At 55.4% G+C, this 18,581-nt stretch overlaps 2 protein-coding genes across 34 annotated transcripts; one reads left to right on the top strand and one right to left on the bottom strand.

Annotated features, from left to right (window-relative positions):
• The first annotated feature begins 2,371 nt into the window (after positions 1-2,371).
• LOC105469125 (ataxin 7 like 3) lies at positions 2,372-10,604 on the top strand. Of its 24 annotated transcripts, none has more exons than XM_071083248.1 (13): positions 2,372-2,761; positions 4,133-4,243; positions 4,533-4,665; positions 4,866-5,037; positions 5,214-5,311; positions 6,009-6,031; positions 6,337-6,382; positions 6,588-6,616; positions 6,930-6,998; positions 7,276-7,319; positions 7,565-7,636; positions 7,730-7,887; positions 7,992-10,604. In XM_071083248.1, exons 2-13 carry the CDS (start codon positions 4,193-4,195, stop codon positions 8,138-8,140), a joined length of 1,044 nt encoding a protein of 347 aa, XP_070939349.1. In that variant the 5' UTR covers positions 2,372-2,761; positions 4,133-4,192; the 3' UTR covers positions 8,141-10,604. The 24 variants fall into 24 exon arrangements, with proteins under 24 accessions (XP_070939349.1, XP_070939344.1, XP_070939347.1 ...); XM_071083243.1 differs by having other exon boundaries at positions 6,531-6,616; XM_071083246.1 differs by having other exon boundaries at positions 6,316-6,382.
• A 76-nt stretch (positions 10,605-10,680) lies between these two features.
• On the bottom strand, positions 10,681-15,778 carry LOC105469183 (transmembrane and ubiquitin like domain containing 2). Of its 10 annotated transcripts, none has more exons than XM_011719903.3 (4): positions 15,631-15,771; positions 14,996-15,123; positions 13,148-13,714; positions 10,681-11,898 (listed from the first exon to the last, which is right to left on the bottom strand). In XM_011719903.3, exons 2-4 carry the CDS (start codon positions 15,028-15,030, stop codon positions 11,535-11,537), a joined length of 966 nt encoding a protein of 321 aa, XP_011718205.1. In that variant the 5' UTR covers positions 15,031-15,123; positions 15,631-15,771; the 3' UTR covers positions 10,681-11,534. The 10 variants fall into 10 exon arrangements, with proteins under 10 accessions (XP_011718205.1, XP_011718233.1, XP_011718277.1 ...); XM_011719931.3 differs by lacking the exon at positions 14,996-15,123 and adding an exon at positions 14,728-14,829; XM_011719975.3 differs by lacking the exon at positions 14,996-15,123 and adding an exon at positions 14,728-14,829 and having other exon boundaries at positions 13,148-13,801; positions 15,631-15,770.
• Between the last annotated feature and the right edge of the window lie 2,803 nt (positions 15,779-18,581).

Below are 18,581 nucleotides of genomic sequence, written 5' to 3'. Positions count from 1 at the left end.
ATAAAAAACAAAAATTAGCTGAGCAAGGTGGCATGTGCCCGTAATCCCAGCTATTAGGGAGGCTGAGGCATGAGGATCGCTTGAACCCGGGAGGCAGAAGTTGCAGTGTGCTGAGATCACACCACTGCACTCCAGCCTGAGTGACAGAGCAAAACGCTAAAAAAAAAAACAAAACAAAAAAACCTACTGCTTCTAAGTTATTCTCCAGACCACACTCCAGCATGATCTACTAAATACATAAATAAGTCTGGTGAATGAGTCCCCTTGAGGATTCCTCATGGCTTACAGGCGAAACTTTCAACACCTACTTGCTTTGTCCTGTATGATCCAGCCTGCTCACCTCCAGCTATTCTGCCACCCAATCCTCTGTTTCAGCTTGATCCAGGCTTCTGAAGCTTCCGGTTGGGGATATCCAATGCTTTCTTGGCCTACCTTTACCTGGTTCATCTCCCACTACAAGAAGTTTTTCTTTTTCTTCTTTTTTGTTTTGTTTTGTTTTGAGACAGCATCTCGCTCTGTCGCCCAGGCTGGAGTGCAGTGGTGCAATCTCAGCTCACTGCAACCTCCGCCTCCCAGGTTCAAGCGATTCTCCTCCCTCAGCCTCCTGAGTAGCTGGGATTACAGGAGCATGCCACCACACTCAGCTAATTTTTGCATTTTTGCAGGCTGGTCTTGAGCTCCTGGCCTCCCAAAGTGCTGGAATTACAGGCCTGGGCCACCCCGCCCAACCCAAGAAGCCTTTCTTGACCAACTCTCTTACATTATTTGATGTCTCCTTCTGGCTACCTCTGTTCTCTCTCTGCTGTTTTCGTCACACTCTTTTGCAATTATTATCCTACCTGTCTATCCCACAAGACAGTGAACTTCTTGAAGAAGCACAACTGTCTTATATCATCTTTTGTCCCAGCACCTGGAGCACCGTAAGAATAACAGCTAAGATTTACCAAGCACTTACACAGAGCTAAGAGTTTCACATGCACTGACTTGTTAATCACTACAGCAACGCAATGAGATAGGACTATCATTATGCCCACTGACAACAGAGGAAACTGAGGCAGAGGAAACTCATTTGCTAGATCCAACGATTTAAATTCAAATCAGACGCCTGATCTTAACTACTCTGGAATATCGCCTCAATAAATGTTTGCTGTTTCTCAGGAGAAATCGGTGAGAATAAAATATTTGCGGAAAACTAAAAACCAAAGATGGCTCCAAGTATGTGATTTCAGACTATCCTCCTTTTTAATCTTATCTCTTGAGGGGAGAGGGCTGTCACACAACCGTTCCAGGACACCAGACACAGAGTAACCGAGATGAAAGCGCCAATCCAGCCATCCACCGCGGCTGGGAAAAGGCCCGCTCCTTCCTAAAGAGGGACTGAGAGCGTGAGCATAGGGACACTCTGCACCCAGGAGAAAAGCACTGGGTCGGGGGAAGGATCTGGCCAGTGCCAGGCAGGCTGTCTTGAGGGGTGGGGGGTCCAGCGTGGGTTCCGGAAGCAGGAAAGGCAAGCAGGTGTGGGATCTAAATTAGGATGAGGGGTGGGGAGGGCGCTCCGCGCAGAAGGGCGCAGCTTGGCCTCCGACCTCAGCAGCGGACCCTCATCTCGGCCGCTTGTTGGTCCGCAGGCCTGGCGTGGGCTGAGACCCGCCCAGAAACCAGGAGAACTGAGGCGCGGGCGAGCCCCTTCGATTCTACGGGCTTTCCGCTCCGAGGTCCTAACTGCGCCCCACTTCAAGTCTGGCCTCTTCACAGAAGTGGCTGCACGCCTCGGGGTAAAGGGGGGAGCGGAGGGGGGGGGGAGAGAGCGGGGAGCCCCGAGGGAAGGGCGGGGAAGCCTGGGCCGGAAGGCGTCCCAGGATCGGCTGGGAGCCGGCGCTCTCTTTCGACGCCACCCGCTGCCCCCGCCCCCGAGCCGGCCGGGACGGCACAATGTCTCCGCCCCCAGCGCACCGCGCACCTCACCTTGAACGCCGCCCCACCCACCCCCATCTTATTGGGCCTCCCGGGCCGAGGCCTCTCGGCGATTGGTCGGGGAGGTCCGCGAAGGCCCCGCCCATCTCCCCGCCCCCGTCCCCTTCGCCGGTACTTTGGACGGCGGCGTGGCGCCCCTCCTCCCCTCCCGGTCCCCGCCCCCTGGAGCAAATGCTGCCGAGCTGCGGCCGCGGGGCAGATGCACGCGCTCGGGCCCTTCTAGCAGGCGCGAGCAGTCGCTGGGCGCGCGAAAGCGAAAGAAGGAAGAGGAAGGGAGGGGGAGGGCGGGGTGTTGGGGAGGGGCGGGAGGAGGAAGAGGAGGAGGTTGGAGCGCGCTCGCGCTTGGCCTCGCGCCCGCGCGGAGGGAGGGGGAGAGGGGCGCGCGCGCGCACGTTCGCGTTCTCGCTCGCTCCATCCATCCATCCTCCGGTCGCGGCACACGCGCGCGCGCTCCGGGCTCGCGCCGCACCCCCCGCCCGGGAGAGGCGGGCTGGAGTGGGGGGCGGGGGGAGGGGCGCGCGGACGGCGCGCGGACTGCGCGCGGGCGGGGTGAGGTGAGGAGGAGGAGGCGGCGACGGGACAAGAAGGGAGGGGAAGGGGCCATGGCCGCCCGGTGAGGCGGCGAGGCGGGGGGGCGGCCCGACCCCCCGGCCCCGGGCCCTGGGCCCCGGGGAGAGGCGAGGACGGACCGACGGACATGGGGCTCCGGAGCAGCCGCCGCCGCCGCCGCCGCCGGAGGACGCGGCCCTGAGAGGCCGCCGGGCCCCGGCGCGGCCCCCCGGGCGGGGTGAGTACGGGACGGAGACGGGGACGGGGGAGGGGCCTGCGGGGGGCGGGGGGCGGGGCCCGAGGCGGGGCTTGGGCCCCCTCCCCCCAGGTCTGGGTCAGCGCCCCTTCCCCTCCCCCCGGGCCGACGCGGAAACGCCCGGCTTCCCCCAGCTTCCCGGCCGGGCCGGGGCCCCCAGCTCTCCCCCGTCTGGGTCCCCCTTGGGCGGGGCAGGGCCGGCCGGGGAGGGGGCGCGGGGCCTTTGTTAGGGAGCCAGGCCCCAGCCCCCGGGACAATAGAGACACCCTCCCGGACTCCTCTCCCCGGCCGGCCGGGGCTGCTGGCGGGCGGGGAAGGAGAGGGGCCGGGACGCGTCCCACTCTGTCCACTCTCTGGGGGTCGGTCTGTCCCGGCCCGGTGCCGGCCCCGGCGGCTCGGCTCTCCTCCCCCCAGTCGGTATGATGCAGCAGCAGTGCCGCAGGGACGGGGGAAGAGCCGAGGCCCGGCCTCCTACCCTTCCCAGTGCCCCCGGCTCATTCGTCAGTCCCCACCCCACTCTAGGCCGGCGGCTCCTGAAACTCGTACCCACCGTTCCGAGGGGCCCTGGGCTGTGGGTGCTGTGTCTGAATCCTTGGGTGGGGGTTCCTGGACTTTGGGGCTCTTGGAGAGACTTCCGGGCTGGTCCTGAGGGAGGGTGGGTGGTTATTTAAAGGAAGAACAGGTAAGGGGAGTGCCCGCTCCTGGCGTGCCACCCCACCGGGCACCCCCCCCCCCCCCCGCCCCGCCGCTCCTGCTCATGGTGGCTAGAAATGTCCCTTAGCTCTAGGCTCCTGTGAGCTCTGCTTCCCTCGTGGAGTGGCAGGCTGATTTCAAGGGAAGGCAGAGTGGGGTGAAGGTTGTAGGGTCCTAGGGCCATTTCTACTTCTGGTAGCAGTACCCCCCCAAGTGGACATCCTGGCTGAAAGCAGAGGTGACTCTGAGGAGAGTCTTTAGGGAAGGCGGGGGGGTGTATTTAGGAGTCTGTGCAGTTCTTTGCCACACCCTGTGGGTTTGCTTTGAGGCCTTGGAGTTCCTTCTCCTCCCCCTGCTGCATTGCACCATGGGTATCAAAGAGGGGTTTGAGTTTTGGGGACCTAGGGTGAGCTGCTGCCTCCTATAGACCCAGACTCTGATTGGCAGTGGAGTCCAGGGCCTGAGCTCAGGCCTGGGAAAGACTAGGCCCCCTTTAGGTTTCAGGCCCTGAAGGACCATCCAGACTTAGTGAGCCTGGGCCTTGGGGAGGGAGAGACCCTGATGCCAGGACTGAGCTCTGGGCAGCGAGGTGGGAGGGAAGGTGGCCGCCTTCAGAGGTGCCTTGGACTCACAACAACACCCCCACCCCCGTGTGTGCAGCCGTGTTGCCGCCCGCTGTGCTATGAGCAGTCAGAGCGCCGTCTCCACAAGAGTTTACAAATGAAAATGGAGGAAATGTCTTTGTCTGGCCTGGATAACAGCAAACTAGAGGTGAGGGCTCCCCCACGTGTGCCTCCAGTTCTTTCTCTTGATGTCTCTACGTCGCTATATCTGGCATCCACACCAAAGAGGAATTTGGGTAGTCAGCCTTGTTCCTTAAAGGGAATAGCCAGCTGAAAAGGCCAAGGATCCAGGAAGAAGAAAGAACACGAAGTCAAGATGGGGAAAATGGCAAAGAAAGCGTGATTTTTGGCTGGGGCCAGATGGCAGCAGATTTGGTTGGTGAGAGTCCAGGGGGCTGTGACTCTTGTGACCGTAGATGTTCTCCCCTGGGGCCCAGGCCATCGCTCAGGAGATATATGCGGACCTGGTCGAGGATTCTTGTTTGGGATTCTGCTTTGAGGTACACCGGGCTGTCAAGTGTGGCTACTTCTTCCTGGACGACACGGACCCTGATAGCATGAAGGATTTTGGTGAGCTTCAGGGTGAAGGAGCAGCAGTCCAGCCCTTCCCTGGGACTGTTTGGAGTTTCCTTCTCTGGAAACTGTGCTAGATGTAGCATCTGGAGCTCCTGTGAGCCGGGGGAGGGATTGAAGAGGCCGTGGGACCCCAGGTGGGAACAAGAGGAGAGGGTCCCCTGCCCACCCTGATCGCCAGCCTCTCCTGTCCCCAGAGATCGTGGACCAGCCGGGGTTGGACATCTTTGGACAGGTTTTCAACCAGTGGAAGAGCAAGGAGTGTGTTTGCCCCAATTGCAGTCGCAGCATTGCCGCCTCCCGCTTTGCTCCCCATCTGGAGAAGTGCCTGGGAATGGGTCGGAACAGCAGCCGAATCGCCAACCGCCGGTGAGAGAACCAGAGCTGCCCATTCTCTGCAGCCTGTGCCATGGTGTAGTACCCCGGGGGCATTAGGAGGGTACAGAGAGTGGGTTTTACTTGGCCCCAGATACCCCACGTGCCTCTGAAGTTGGGGGCAGAGTGGGGTGACCCCCTTGACCCTTTCTCTTCCCTCCCTTTGGCAGGATTGCCAATAGCAACAATATGAATAAGTCTGAGAGTGACCAAGAGGATAATGATGACATCAATGACAACGACTGGTCTTATGGCTCGGAAAAGAAAGGTGCTTGGGGATCTGGGGAAACTTGGGGAGCATTGGGATGAGGTGGGAAGCAGAAATTGGGTATAAAGTGGTCACAGGTTGTTGTCTTTTTTTTTTTTTTTTTTTTTTTTTTTTGAGACGGAGTCTTGCTCTGTCGCCCAGGCTGCCCAGGCTGGAGTGCAGTGGCGCAATCTCGGCTCACTGCAAGCTCCGCCTCCCGGGTTCACGCCATTCTCCTGCCTCAGCCTCCGGAGTAGCTGGGACGACAGGCGCCCGCCACTGCGCCCGGCTAAGGTTGTTGTCTTGAATGATGAAGAGAGAGTATAGTTGTGCGGTTTCCTTTTTTTTTTTTTTTTTTGAGACGGAATCTCGCTCTGTTGCCCAGGATGGGGTGCATTGGTGCAATCTTGGCTCACTGCAACCTCCGTCTCCCGGGTTCAAGTGATTCCCCTGTCTCAGCCTCCTGAGTAGCCAGGATTACAGGTGTGCGCTACCACGGCGAGCTAATTTTTTTGTTTTTAGTAGAGATGGGGTTACACCATATTGGCCAGGATGGTCTTAATCTCCTGACTTCATGATCCGCCCGCCCGGGCCTCCCAAAGTGCTGGGATTATAGGTGTGAGCCACTGCGCCCAGCCTATTGTACAGTTTTCTTGAGATGCTTTTAGATTGAGAACTTAACGGAAACCCTGCTCTTTATGCTTTTGTTCCCCCTTAGCCAAGAAGAGGAAATCAGACAAGGTGAGAGCTGGGGCAAGCATTGGGGAATTAATGGGCAAAGGACAGATACCCTCCCCTTTGGGCAGGGAGTCCTCAAGTGTCTTGACTCAGACTGAGGTCACTGGGGGCTTGAGGGTGTCTGTGGTGGGCGGGTGGGGTGTGGGAATGGAGGGCGGGGGAGGGCACATGGGTAGACAGGCCTCCTACTGGGGAGGAAGAGTAGGAATTTGAGGATGCTGCTTTGTCAAATCTTTTTTCCTTCCCTGGGTTCTCGGCTCCCCCTTATCGTTACCCTTTCCCCAAAGCTATGGTATCTCCCATTCCAGAACCCCAATTCCCCTCGAAGATCCAAGTCTTTAAAACACAAAAATGGTAAGTGGGGCCGGAGCAATGGGAATGCTTCTAGCTACGTCTTCTGGGACTCATTGCCGGGGGGTGGAGGTGGGGCCCGGGGATAGGGGAATTGAGGGAGGGCCTGTGATCCTTCTGTCACCCCCACTTCCTCTCTGGTTATTTTCAGGGTTCTCTGTCTGTACCTCTGCATCAAACACCCTTCCCCTTCTTTTTTCTTCTTCAGGGGAACTTAGCAATTCGGATCCTTTTAAGGTGAGTATGGGCCGCCCCTCGCGCTTGCTCTCATTGTCCTGGTTGTGAGGTGGTAGGGATTTGGACAAGTAGGGATCAGAATGCTGACAGCCAGAGGCACTGATGAGCTATTTGGATGTTATATATTTATGTTCTTTCTGAGTCCCGCCCCTTATCCATAGGTAGGTGGGATGAGAGAAATCACTTGGAAAACGGCAGGGTTGTCCTAAAGCCTCTCGCTTAGAAAGGCACCAGAGGGACTGATTCTCGCTTCCCCCCGGCCCCTGTCTCTTCTCTGCCCCATCTCTAACCTGTACCTCTGGTTCTCCTGCAGTATAACAATTCAACTGGGATCAGCTATGAGACCCTGGGGCCAGAGGAGCTTCGCAGCCTGCTCACCACGGTGAGGGGGACCGGCAAGGGAGAAGGCCCTTGGGAGTGGGCTGGAGCCATAGGCAGTGGTCAATGCCGGGGAGGAAGCTGGTGACATAGCAGTCAGGGCCATATTGTTCTCTCTTTCTGGAATTAGGTTTCCTGGCCCATAGTGTCCTGGGACTGTCTGCTCTGGACACCTTGGGGCCATCTCTGCTTGTGCTTTCTAGCATTTATGCAGAAGGGAACATCTAGCATCTAGAGTAGGTTCCCTCCATCCCTCCTTTCAGCTTATATTCCTCTTCCAGCAATGTGGGGTGATTTCTGAACACACCAAGAAGATGTGCACAAGGTGAGCACAGAACCTAGAAAGGGGGCCAGGGGCCTCCTGCACACTCACCATGGGCATGGGTCGGACTTGAGCAATGGGGCTTCTGCCCTTCCCCTTCCCTCCTCTAATGATCAGGCCTTCGGCCACAGTCTGGGGACGAATCTGCACTCATCCCTTCCCTGTCTGTGCCTGTGGCTCCTGCCTTGCCGAGAGGAGGGGCTTTACCTGAGTTCCTCAGACCCCTCCCTGCCTTGCCTCACCACCAGGTCCCTACGCTGCCCACAGCACACAGATGAGCAGAGGCGAACTGTGCGGATTTATTTCCTCGGGCCCTCGGCGTAAGTGGCCCTACAGGAGGGATGGGGGGTTATGACCAGTTAGGGCGATGATCGCTATCTCTAAAGCCCTTCTTTGGCTCATCCCCTTTCTAGCGTCCTTCCAGAGGTCGAGAGCTCCCTGGATAATGACAGCTTTGACATGACTGACAGCCAGGCCCTGATCAGCCGGCTTCAGTGGGATGGCTCCTCTGACCTCTCACCCTCTGATTCAGGCTCCTCCAAGACGAGTGAAAATCAGGGATGGGGTCTAGGTACGTGATACAGTTGGGCCCCAGGGGCTGTGCCCGAAGCCGTGGGAGTGCCACCTCTCCTGCCACAACCCTACTCTCATCCTTTGTGTCTCTTTTCTCTACAGGTACCAACAGCTCTGAGTCACGGAAAACCAAGAAAAAGAAATCCCATCTGAGCCTGGTAGGGACTGCCTCCGGCCTAGGTTCCAACAAGAAGAAGAAGCCAAAGCCACCGGCACCCCCGACGCCCAGCATCTATGATGACATCAACTGACTTGGGTGCAAGGGATAGCCTTTGGCTGAGCAGAGCCCTCTCTCCTGACCCCCACCCAGGTGGCATAGCCTGGCAAATGGACGGCTGCTGGGGGTTGGGGCTTGGGAAGCTTGGTGGGCCAGGCAGGCAGAGGATCCGATTATGCGCCCCTGGGGGGTGTCAAAGTCCTCTGCAATGGAGCACGACTCCTCAGCGTGCAGGACTCAGACCTGGACATATTATGCCTTGGACATAAGTTTGGTGGGGAGGCAGTTTTCCTATTTATTCTGTGAGTTACTGGATGTCCAGCTAGGCCAGGGGCCTGACCTGGGCGCTGTGCCAGGGCACTGCCTGCCCCCCACCCCAGGAACTGGACTAAGCCCTGCTGAGGGGCAATGTGGCGACCCGGGAGGCTGTGGGTTGGAAGCTGAGCCTGGAGGGGGCCTGCCTTGGCCGCCCTCAGCAATGTGAATGGGTCCGGTGCTTGGAGCTGAGGGGCAAGGCTGGGCATGTCCTGTCTGTGTGCAGAATCCTATCAAATGCCCCCAGTCCCAGGGGTAGGCAGGCACAGAGTGCTGTCTGCTGAGGTGGGCGTCCAGAACTGCCGCCACCTTCCCTGCCCCTCACAGGGGCAGCCCTTTCCCCTCAGTCCCCATGGGCCTCCTTGGCAGCAGGAGCTGTCCTTTTGTTGTTGGGTGCCAGGAAAGGGCCTCCAGCCTCTACAGCTTCAAGGAATGGGAAAGGGAGGGTAGGAAGAGGGAGAAGTGTCAGAATTCCTCCCCGTCTCTCCTCCCTGACCCAGGGCTGGTGAGGAGTGGGGCCCCAAGGTGAGAGGGAACGGTGCTGCTTTATTTGAAATGTTTTCTTACCTCATTCCCTGCCCCAGGAAGGGACCCAGCCTCACCCTCCTGGGGTGGCCCCGTGTTCCTCCTGCCCATCCTGCCCCACTGCCCTACCGGGGCAGCCCAGGTTCCCAACTGCTGCTTCCACCCCCTTCACCTTGACCGGCTTCAGTTTCTCTCGGCGCTCCTGCCTCCAAAGCCTGCCCTGTTTCCCTTCCTTAGCGCTTTTAAGTTATTTATTCTGTACTTGTGGTTTGGGGCTCTGAGGAAAATCCTAATCTCGTGTCTCTCCCCCTTTGCTAGGAGTCGGGTGGGAAGAGAGGGTGGCCTCTGTGCTCCGGGTTGTCAGTGGAGGGGAAGGGGTGTCATTGCCCCTCTCTGGGACTGTCATGCCAGTGTGCCCACCTGCCTGGTCTACATCCTGAAGAGATGTACCGTCCCCCCTCCATGCGGGCACCACCACTCCCAGGAGCCAAGCTGGAGGACCGCGACCTGGGCTGGGAGCAGAGCTGACTGACACGGGTGGAGGTGACCCTGAGCCAAGTTCTCTGGCACTTCCTGGACATGTCCCCTGCCCTCTTCCCAAGAGGAGCCATCCCACATTTGGGTAGCTAGTACCCAGGACTGGTTGGACTGATCGGGTTAGGGACCCTAGAGGGTTAAGGGAACAACAGAGATGGGGCTGCAATGCCCTGTCTGGAACTCCGCTCTCCCCCTGGGGTGGTTCTGATTGTGGCTCATGCCTGGTTGCAAATTGGTTTTTAACCCACAAATTGTGATTATTTTTTAAAAAGCCAAACATTTTGGCAGGAGTTAGAATAAATCCTGGGGCCTGGGCTCCTCCGTTCTTGGCCCTCCGTAGCCTTCTCCCTCTGAGGGGAGGCCGGAGGGAGAGGAGGATCTCAGCAGGCCTCCAGCCGCTTCCAGATGCAGTCTGGGGAGTGGGCTGAAGGTGAAGGGAGGAAGGCTGTGGGCCACTCTCCCTTCTGAGAGGCAGCTGCAGCTCAGGCCCTAATACACTCTTTGCCCTGTGGCTTCTCCCTTTTTCCCCCTTCTGGTTGGAGGAGGGAGAAGTGGGAAGTAGTTTGGGAACTGGTTTGTCCACATAAACTTCCCCATTGTTCCTTGGCCCGCCCTCAGGGCAGAGCCCCCTGCCCAGGCTGGGTAAGAGATGGGCTTGGTCCAGCAGGGACTCTGAGGGAACAAACCCTTTTCCTTCTGGGGAGAGAGTGCCCCCCTACCATGTAGTTGAACAGGGGCTAGGAGCTCCCCACTCCCCTCCCTTTAACAGCAGGCTGTGTGGGTTTCAATTCCCATCCTTCCCACCCCGGCTAGGTGTCGTCCGCCCTGTATCCTATCATGTGTCTGAGTGTGTGTGGGGGGGTTCTGTACTAATTTCCATGGCCGGTGGCTTTTCCTTCCATGCATCACTCCCCCCCGCATGCCCAGGGGCCACCCGCCTGGCATTACCGCATGCTGGGGTCATTGGGGGAGGGGGGTGGGGCTCACGCTGTCCTGTGGTCTTGAGATTTTTATTTTTGCATATGTAATCCATTCTGTACAGGTAGCTAACTTTGTAAACGCTGTGTATTCCCTCTGCCCCCATGGCTGCTGGTGTAAATAAACTGCATCTCCCGTTGGTAGCCCCGGCCTACCTACCCTCATTACCATGTTGCTGGGGGCAGCGCAGTCATTCTCTGTCACAGAAAGAGGCTCCAGGACCACAAAAGGGAACTTTATTCAGTCACAGACACTGACCCTCCAATAGCCCCAGAAGCAGGAGCCTAGGGCCCAGCGATCCATACCCAGTCCTTGGAATTGGGAAGGGTAGGACGCTGGCCAAGGGCCAGTGCTGTCTCTTGCTTACAGCCTGAGGCCTACGGGAGCAGCAGCTGTGGCCTGGCCGCTCCCAATGCTGGGGGCTTGGCTTGGTGTCCTGTCCCCTTCCTGACTGAGCTCTATGAAGGACTCTTAAAAAAATAAAATGCAAGCAAAGTGCTTTGAAAGAAGGGAGGACACTCTATTCCTGCTAAGGGGTAGAGGGAGAAGGTGAAGGCGGCTAGGTGCCCATAAGAGAAGGCTGGCACAATCTTCATTCCCGCCTGTGTGATTTCAGTCTCAAAAGGTATTTGGCTGAGAAATGGAAGGATACTCCAGGATTCCTATGGAGGTGTGCTGGGGCCATGCTGAGCTGCCCAGGCAGGCAGCCCTGGGTGCTGGGGGCAGACATGCAGGACACTGGGAAGAGCCAGGACCACCGGTGGGAGGGAATCTCAGAGCCCAGGCTCCCCACTGAGCTTGGCCAGCAGCTTTGAACTCCTTCAGGAGGACCCTAAAAGTGAAGGAAGATGACATCCTCATTTCTACCTGAGTTGTGCTTGCACAGAAGGGACGTCTGTACTCCTGTGGACGAGAAGAGGAGGCCCCGTACCTGCCTCCTGTGTCCTATGGAGGAGATTTCCATCACATCCTTTCCACCCCTCCCTCCCAGGCCCTTGGGCCCAGCTCTGGCCAGGAAAAGGGGGGAGGCCGTAAAGGAGGAAGACCATGCCTTTCATTTTCTTCCTATGTCCTTATCGTCCATACATCCCAAATACTAGGAAGCTGAAGAAGACGGTGACTCCCACCAGGGAGACAGTGGCAGGTGCTGTGAAGAATTGGCGGTAATTGATTCGGAAGTACCAGACCACACCCAATAGCACCACAAAGACAGGCACCATGAGGCTGCCCACATTGACACCAAGGCTGGGTGGCTCAGTGGCTGAGGAGGCCAAGGAGGCTGAGGGGCCTGGAACAGCTGACCCTGGGGGTGAGCGGTGGCAGTGAATCACACAGTTGTCAGTAATGTTCAGAGAACGCAGTGTGCAGGCTGGGTCCTGTAGCAGGCGGCCCTGGTAGATCAGTTTCATGTGGCTTTCTTGTCCAGGGAAGTATTTGCTGTAAGGATGAAAGACATGGAAGGAAAGACAGAGGGTGAAGAATGAGAAAGCAAAAAGGCCTGGACCAACAAAGGGGAGTGGGGAAAAATTAGAGGGTGGATTTTTTTTTTCCCTCATCTTTTTTTTTAATTTTAATTTTTATTTATTTATATTTATTTTTATTTTTTTATTTTATTTTTATTTATTTATTTTTTTTTTTTTTGAGACGGAGTCTTGATCTGTCGCCCAGGCTGGAGTGCAGTGGCCGGATCTCAGCTCACTGCAAGCTCCGCCTCCCGGGTTCACGCCATTCTCCTGCCTCAGCCTCCCAAGTAGCTGGGACTACAGGCGCCCGCCACCTCGCCCGGCCAGTTTTTTTGTATTTTTTTAGTAGAGACGGGGTTTCACCGTGTTAGCCAGGATGGTCTCGATCTCCTGACCTCGTGATCCACCCGTCTCGGCCTCCCAAAGTGCTGGGATTACAGGCTTGAGCCACCGCGCCCGGCCTATTTTTATTTTTTTTTGAGACGGAGTCTCACTCTGTTGCCAGGCTGGAGTGCAGTGGCGTGATCTTGGCTCACTACAACCTCCACCTCCTGGGTTCAAGCAATTCTCCTGCCTCAGCCTCCCAAGTAGCTGGGACTACAGGAATGCGGCACCGCGCCCAGCTAATTTTTGTTTTTTTAGTAGAGACGGGGTTTCACCATTTTGGCCAGGATGGTCTTGATGTCTTGACCTTGTGATCTGCCCAAAGTGCTGGGATTACAGGCGTGAGCCACCGTGCCCGGCCTCCCTCATCTTTATCCTTAACTAATGAAGAGTGTATTTGTTTTGTTTTGTTTTTTTGAGACTGAGTCTCACTCTGTCACCCAGGCTGGTGTGCAATGGTGCAATCTCAGCTCACTACAACCTCTGCCTCCCAGGTTCAAGCAATTCTCCTGCCTTAGCCTCCTGAGTAGCTGGGATTACAGGTGTGTGCCACCACGCCCAGCTAATTTTTTTACTATTAGTAGAGATGGGGTTTCACCATATTGGTCAGGCTAGTCTCAAACTCCTGACCTTGTGATGCACCCACCTTGGCCTCCCAAAGTGCTGGGAGCCACCGCGCCCGGCCTGAGGGGTGTATTTCTAAGAAAGTATCTACGTGCCCTTAGTAGGGGCTGGATCTTATACTTCCCTGCAGCTCCTACGTCTGCACCAGCCTCCTTAGAGGCAACCAATGGCTGGGGGATGAGCACAAGCAGCTTCCCACTTCCCAGGCCACTCACCTCTTCAGGGCACCCACGGTATCCTCTGGCCTAGCCACAGCCAGCTCCTCGGTATCATTGAGGAATTTGAGCCGTACAGTGATGAGGCCAGGGCTGGGAGGGAGGCAGGTGCTATCCTCAGATCTCAGGGGGGCCTCTGGACTGCTGCTGTCTGCACCTGCTTGTCTTTTGGGCAGGCCTTGGATGTCAAGGAGATGCTCAAGGCTGGGTTCAATACCACCCCCAGCTCCAGCTTCCCCTGTGGAGTCTCCCCGACCTTCACCAGCCTCTTCAGCCTTCTCATCATTACCCTCTGATGGATGGGGGAGTTCAGTTGGCTCGGGGTTGCCTTGGCCTGCCACCAGGTGGTCCACATGCCCCAGGTGGAGGACGGATGTGTCACCTGCTGACACAATGGCGCCCAGGAGCTGGTTGCTACCGCTGTCTGCTACGTAGGTAGAGAGCCAAGCTAGGACCAAGGCTAGAATCAGCACCACCACACCTGTCACCACCATCACCTCATTACCCACACCCTCAATGAGGGTGACATCAGAGAGCTCCATGGCCTGGCTGCCGGCAGGGTCCACGCTGCAGGAACAAAGGGGGACAGCATCAGCAGAGCCTGAGGGGTTGCAACCAGGTCTCTAGTTTGTTTAGGTTCTAACTGACCCAGCCCTGAAAAAAAAAAAGGAGTTCAGTGTTCTGTAGAAGGGGGCACAAACCTTCCTAATTCTGGCACCCCAACGTAAAGCTAAAGACCTATTGTACCCTTTGCCTCTATTGTGAAACTCTTGCTTTCATGTTCTGTGACCTTCCTCTCTCACACTCCAACTTCCCAATGAGCGTGGATCAGCAGGAAAAGCCCACAGCCTTGCTGCTGCTGCTGCTACTGTTGTTGCTTTTTTGGCGAATGAGGAAAAACCTTTGCTGAGGCCTGAGTTTCTCTAGGATTTCTATCACTTGGTCAAGCAAATATGTCTCCTAAGCAGCCTCCAAAGTGGCTTCAGAGAGACCCAAAAGTCTGGAATATTTTACTGCGGGGCCCGCTTAGAGGCACTGTTTAGCCATCCCTGCCGGATTGTCTCATTTCAGCCTATTTCATTCCTGGTCACAGATCCAGGCTGCCAGATGTCAAGAGTCAAAGAAAACTGACCTACCATCAAAAGCAGAGTCAGACAACCTCAAACGGGCAACTCTGTAGGGGTCACGAGCAGACACTATGCAGCAGACATTATATGCCACCTCTGAAACTTCTGGCAAGCCCCGGGGAGCAACATGGGACAGACACCAGAAGCACCACCCTCCTGGGTCACCATGGGCCCACTCCTGCAATGACCACTCCCCACGTGGAAGTGATTTGAAAAAGATTCCATAACAACTCTCACAATCCATATCTCAGTCTCTCTTCTTTCACTGTGAAGGTTCTGCTGCTGCAGTTTCTTAGAAAGGCAGGAAGGGTCCCTGCTTGATCCCTGGAGTACCTACTATGTCCTTTGGAGAATCTGCTGCTTTCACAGCTGTCCCTGGGCAAATCCAGTCTGGTGATTATCATTATCAGACTATTCTCACAGCACCTATAAAACTTCATTATACTTATCTACCTCTCCATCTCTCTATTAGACTCCTGGTAGACAAGGATCGTATGTATTTCTCTTGGTACTGAAGTGTCCAATATAATGCCCCAGTAGTTGCTCAAAGAATATCTGTGGAACACATCAACATCCTTATTTAATATACTGGCCCTGGAGTTAGAAAAACAACAACTAATTATAACCCCAGTCTCGCGTCTTACTAGCTATATTACCTCAGACAACTTTCTCAGAGCCTCAGCTTTCTCATCAGTAAAATGGGGTTAAAAACAGTACCTACCTCATGAGGTTGTTTTGAAGATGACGTGAAATCATCGAAGCAAAATACTTAGCACAGTGCCTGGCACAGTGCAAACTGCAATTGCTCAATAAATGGTAGCAATTATTTATCACACCCACAACTAATCCCTGATGGCAAGAAGGTTAATGTCATTAACCATGATTTACAGAAAAGGAAACTGCGGCGAAGAAAGACGAAAACGGCTGGCACAGACACAGGGAACTCTCGTGGGGAGGGGCCCAGCAGGACCCCAGGTGTCCGGCCTCAGAGGTCTTTACTATGTCCCTCAGCCTGTGATCTACCCTGTCCGTACCGTGACCGCACGGTGAGGAGGGGTCCCGCACCCTTTTTCTGAGGCGCAGGTTTCGCGTTTGGATGGTCCTATTCCCGCGGCGTTGGACTGGGGTCCATGGGCCCACCTGAACCGAAGGGCTGCCTGGCCCTGGCCTCCGTGATAAGCCCAGCTCTCCCGGCCCGTGAGGGGTAGGGTCGGCTAAGGGGGTCACAAACCGTCCACACCCCTCAAACTTCGGGGCGGGGCTGGGGAACTGGGGGCGGGGCTTGAGGACGCGGGGAGTCATGGGAAATTAAAGGGGGATTTGACCAGCACTGTGCCTGGATGGGGAAGTCCTCACCTGAAAAGGCCAGACTAAATGTTTTGACCTCGCCAGGACGGCCCCTGGACTCGTCTTTCCGTAGGGGTCGGGAAAAGGGCTGGCAATCTGCGATTCTGTTCAGGGTCCGGTCTCTTCCGGCTTCTCCCGGAAGCTGTTATGCCAGGGACAGGAAGTCCCGCCTCCGCGCCTTGCACTGATGACGCAAAGCTACGTAAGGCGGGCTGACGTAAAAGGTATTCTTTAAATAAAAGGGACAGGTTTCTCAGCGGAAGGAGGGGCGGAGTCATTGTTGGCGGGATTGCGGTCCTCCCAGAGCGGGGCCACGCCTGGTGGGCGGGGACTTAGACAATCCGTGTGAGACGCTGGGCCAGGGGGAGGAGTTAGCGGGGAGGTACTTGGGGAAAGGGGTGTGGCTTCGCGTCTGCGTAAGGTTGCCCGGGCTGGCGCCGCTGGGCAGAGCCGGTGCGACGTTTCGCTTTCCAGCCTTGTTCTCCGGTCCTTGCTGTCTGCCTCCCGGGCTGATTGGATTTGTTACTGCTTTGCAGCGCGCACCGAACTACAGGTTAGCGGGATTAGTAAGAACTCAGCTCTGGGCCATTCGGGAAGACAGATAAGGAGACGAGTTAGTCAACATCCAGTGCTTGAAGAGTGCGGCCCCAGGTAGCGTGGGACCCCGAGAAAGAAGGCGGGAAAGCATTTCAAAGAAGGCACAGATTCAGCGCAGGCTTAGGGCACAAAAAAGGGGAAAAGTCCAGCTTTCAAGAACTTATTCGGATTTTTGCAATTAAAATTTTTTCTTTTTTCTTTTTTGAGACGGAGTTCCGCTCTTGTTGCCCAGGCTGGAGTGCGATGGCGCGATCTCGGCTCACTGCAACCACCGCCCCCCGGGTTCAAGCGATTAGTACTGCCTCAGCCTGCCGAGTAGCTGGGGTTATACGCATGGGCCACCACGCCCCGCTAATTTTGTATTTTTAGTAGAGACAGGGTTTCTTCCTGTTGGTCAGGCTGGTCTCGAACTCCTTACCTCAGGTGATCCGCCCCCGTCTCGGCCTCCCAAAGGGCTGGCACAGGCGTGAGCCACCGCGCTCGGCCGCAATTAAAATTTTTTCCCACCGCTTTGGGAGACAGAGATGGGAGGATCGCTTGAGCCCAGGAGTTCGAGGCTACAGTGAGCTATGATCTGAGCCACTGCACTCCACCCGACAGCGAGGCCTTGTCTAAAAAAAAAAAAAAAAAAAAAGCGCTGGAGTTTGAGGGTTTTGGAGAACTAATGATTAAAGGATAAATAATGCATACGGGGCAAACATAAGCAAAAAGCTTGGTGGTTTGTACCAACTGAACACTGGCAGAAGTAACACTTAGATCAAGAAATAGATAATTAGGCCCGGCGCGGTGGCTTACACCTGTAATCCCAGCATTTTAGGAGGCCAAGGCAGGCAGATCACAAGGTCAGGAGTTCAAGACCAGCCTAGGCAACATGGTGAAATCTCTACAAAAATACAAAAATTAGCCGGGCGTGGTGGCGCACACCTGTAATCCTAGCTACTCAGAAGCCTGAGGCAGGAGAATGGCTTGAACCTGGGAGGCGGAGGTTGCAGTGAGCTGAGATGGAGCCACTGCACTCCAGCCTGGGTGACAGAGCGAGACTGTTTCAGGAAAAAAAAAAAAAAAAGAAATAGATAATTACCCCAGAACCTCCCCCTTCATACATTCTTCTAGCCATTAACCTCCAAAGAGTAGTCACTGTTCTGATGTCTGTCACCAGACATTAGTTTTTCTTGTTTTTGTACTTGCTATAAATGGAATCCAACTGTGTATTCTCTTCAGTGTCTAGCTTCTTTTTTGTAAGTCCTTTCATTCTGGTAAAACAAACATAGCTGTTGGGCCCTCCTGTAATCCCAGCAATTTGGGAGGCCGAGATGGGCAGATCACGAGGTCAAGAGATCGAGACCATCCTGGCTAACACGGTGAAACCCCGTCTCTACTAAAAATACAAAAAATAAGCCAGGCGTGGTGGTGGGCGCCTATAGTCCCAGCTACTTGGGAGGTTGAGGCAGGAGAATGGCGTGAACCCGGGAGGCAGAACTTGCAGTGAGCTGAGATCGTGCCACTGCATTCCAGCCTGGGCGACAGAGTGACTCCATCTCAATAAATAAATAAATAAGTAAATAAATAAATAAACAAACATAGCCAGGCACGGTGGCATGCACCTGTAGTCCCAGCTACTCTGAAGGCTGACTCAGCAGGGTCACTTGAGCCCAGGAGTTAAAGGCCAGCCTGGGCAACACAGGGAGACCTCTATCTCTAAAGATAAATATATACATATACATAATATAAAATGTACCATTTTAACTATTTTTAAGTTTACAATTCAGTGGCATTAAGTGCATTCACAAAGCCGGGCACAGTGGCTCATACTTGTAATCCCAGCACCTTGGGAGGCCGAGGCAGGAGGATCCCTTGAGCCAGGAGTTCAAGACCAGACTGGGCAATATGGTGAGACCCACATCTCTAAAAAAAAAAGTAATTAGCTGGGCATGGTGGCGTGTGCCTGTAGTCCCAGCGACTCAGGAGGCTGAAGTGGGATGATTGACCCTAGGAGGTTAAGGCTGCAGTGAGCCATAAGCCAGCTATTCAGGAGGCTGAGGTGGGAGGATTGCTTGACCCTAGGGTCAAGATTGCAGAGAGCTGTGATCGTGGCACTATGCTCCAGCCTGGGAGACGGAGTGAGACTCCATCTCAAAATAAAAAAAAAAGTAAAGGAAAATAGCTGAGCATGGTGTCTCAAGACTGTAATTCCAACACTTTGAGAGGCTGAGGTGGGAGGATCACTTGAGCCCAGGAGTTTGAAACCAGCATAGGCAACATTGCGAGACGCTGTCTCTACAAAAAATTTAAAAATTAGCCAAGCCTGGTGGTGTGTGCCTGTAGCCCCAGCTACTTGGGAGGCTGAGGTGGAAGAATCATTG

Source organism: Macaca nemestrina, chromosome 17 (genome assembly GCF_043159975.1).
Source record: "Macaca nemestrina isolate mMacNem1 chromosome 17, mMacNem.hap1, whole genome shotgun sequence".
NCBI classification, from domain to species: Eukaryota; Metazoa; Chordata; class Mammalia; order Primates; family Cercopithecidae; genus Macaca; species Macaca nemestrina.
Note: the sequence above shows the minus strand (reverse complement) of the source record. Positions and strands in the feature narration are given on the sequence as shown.

Excerpts from the sequence above, each read along its gene's own strand:
- LOC105469183 (XM_011719903.3), bottom strand. The coding sequence starts at position 15,030 with ATGATTTCACGTCATCTTCAAAACAACCTCATGAG. Across the intron at positions 13,715-14,995 it reads CTTCAAAACAACCTCATGAG|CGTGGACCCTGCCGGCAGCC; the intron begins GTAGGTACTGTT and ends TTGTTCCTGCAG. Across the intron at positions 11,899-13,147 it reads ACCGTGGGTGCCCTGAAGAG|CAAATACTTCCCTGGACAAG; the intron begins GTGAGTGGCCTG and ends TCATCCTTACAG.
- LOC105469125 (XM_011719733.3), top strand. The coding sequence starts at position 4,034 with ATGCCAGGACTGAGCTCTGGGCAGCGAGGTGGGAGGGAAGGTGGCCGC. Across the intron at positions 6,999-7,275 it reads TTCGCAGCCTGCTCACCACG|CAATGTGGGGTGATTTCTGA; the intron begins GTGAGGGGGACC and ends TTCCTCTTCCAG. Across the intron at positions 7,320-7,564 it reads ACCAAGAAGATGTGCACAAG|GTCCCTACGCTGCCCACAGC; the intron begins GTGAGCACAGAA and ends CCTCACCACCAG.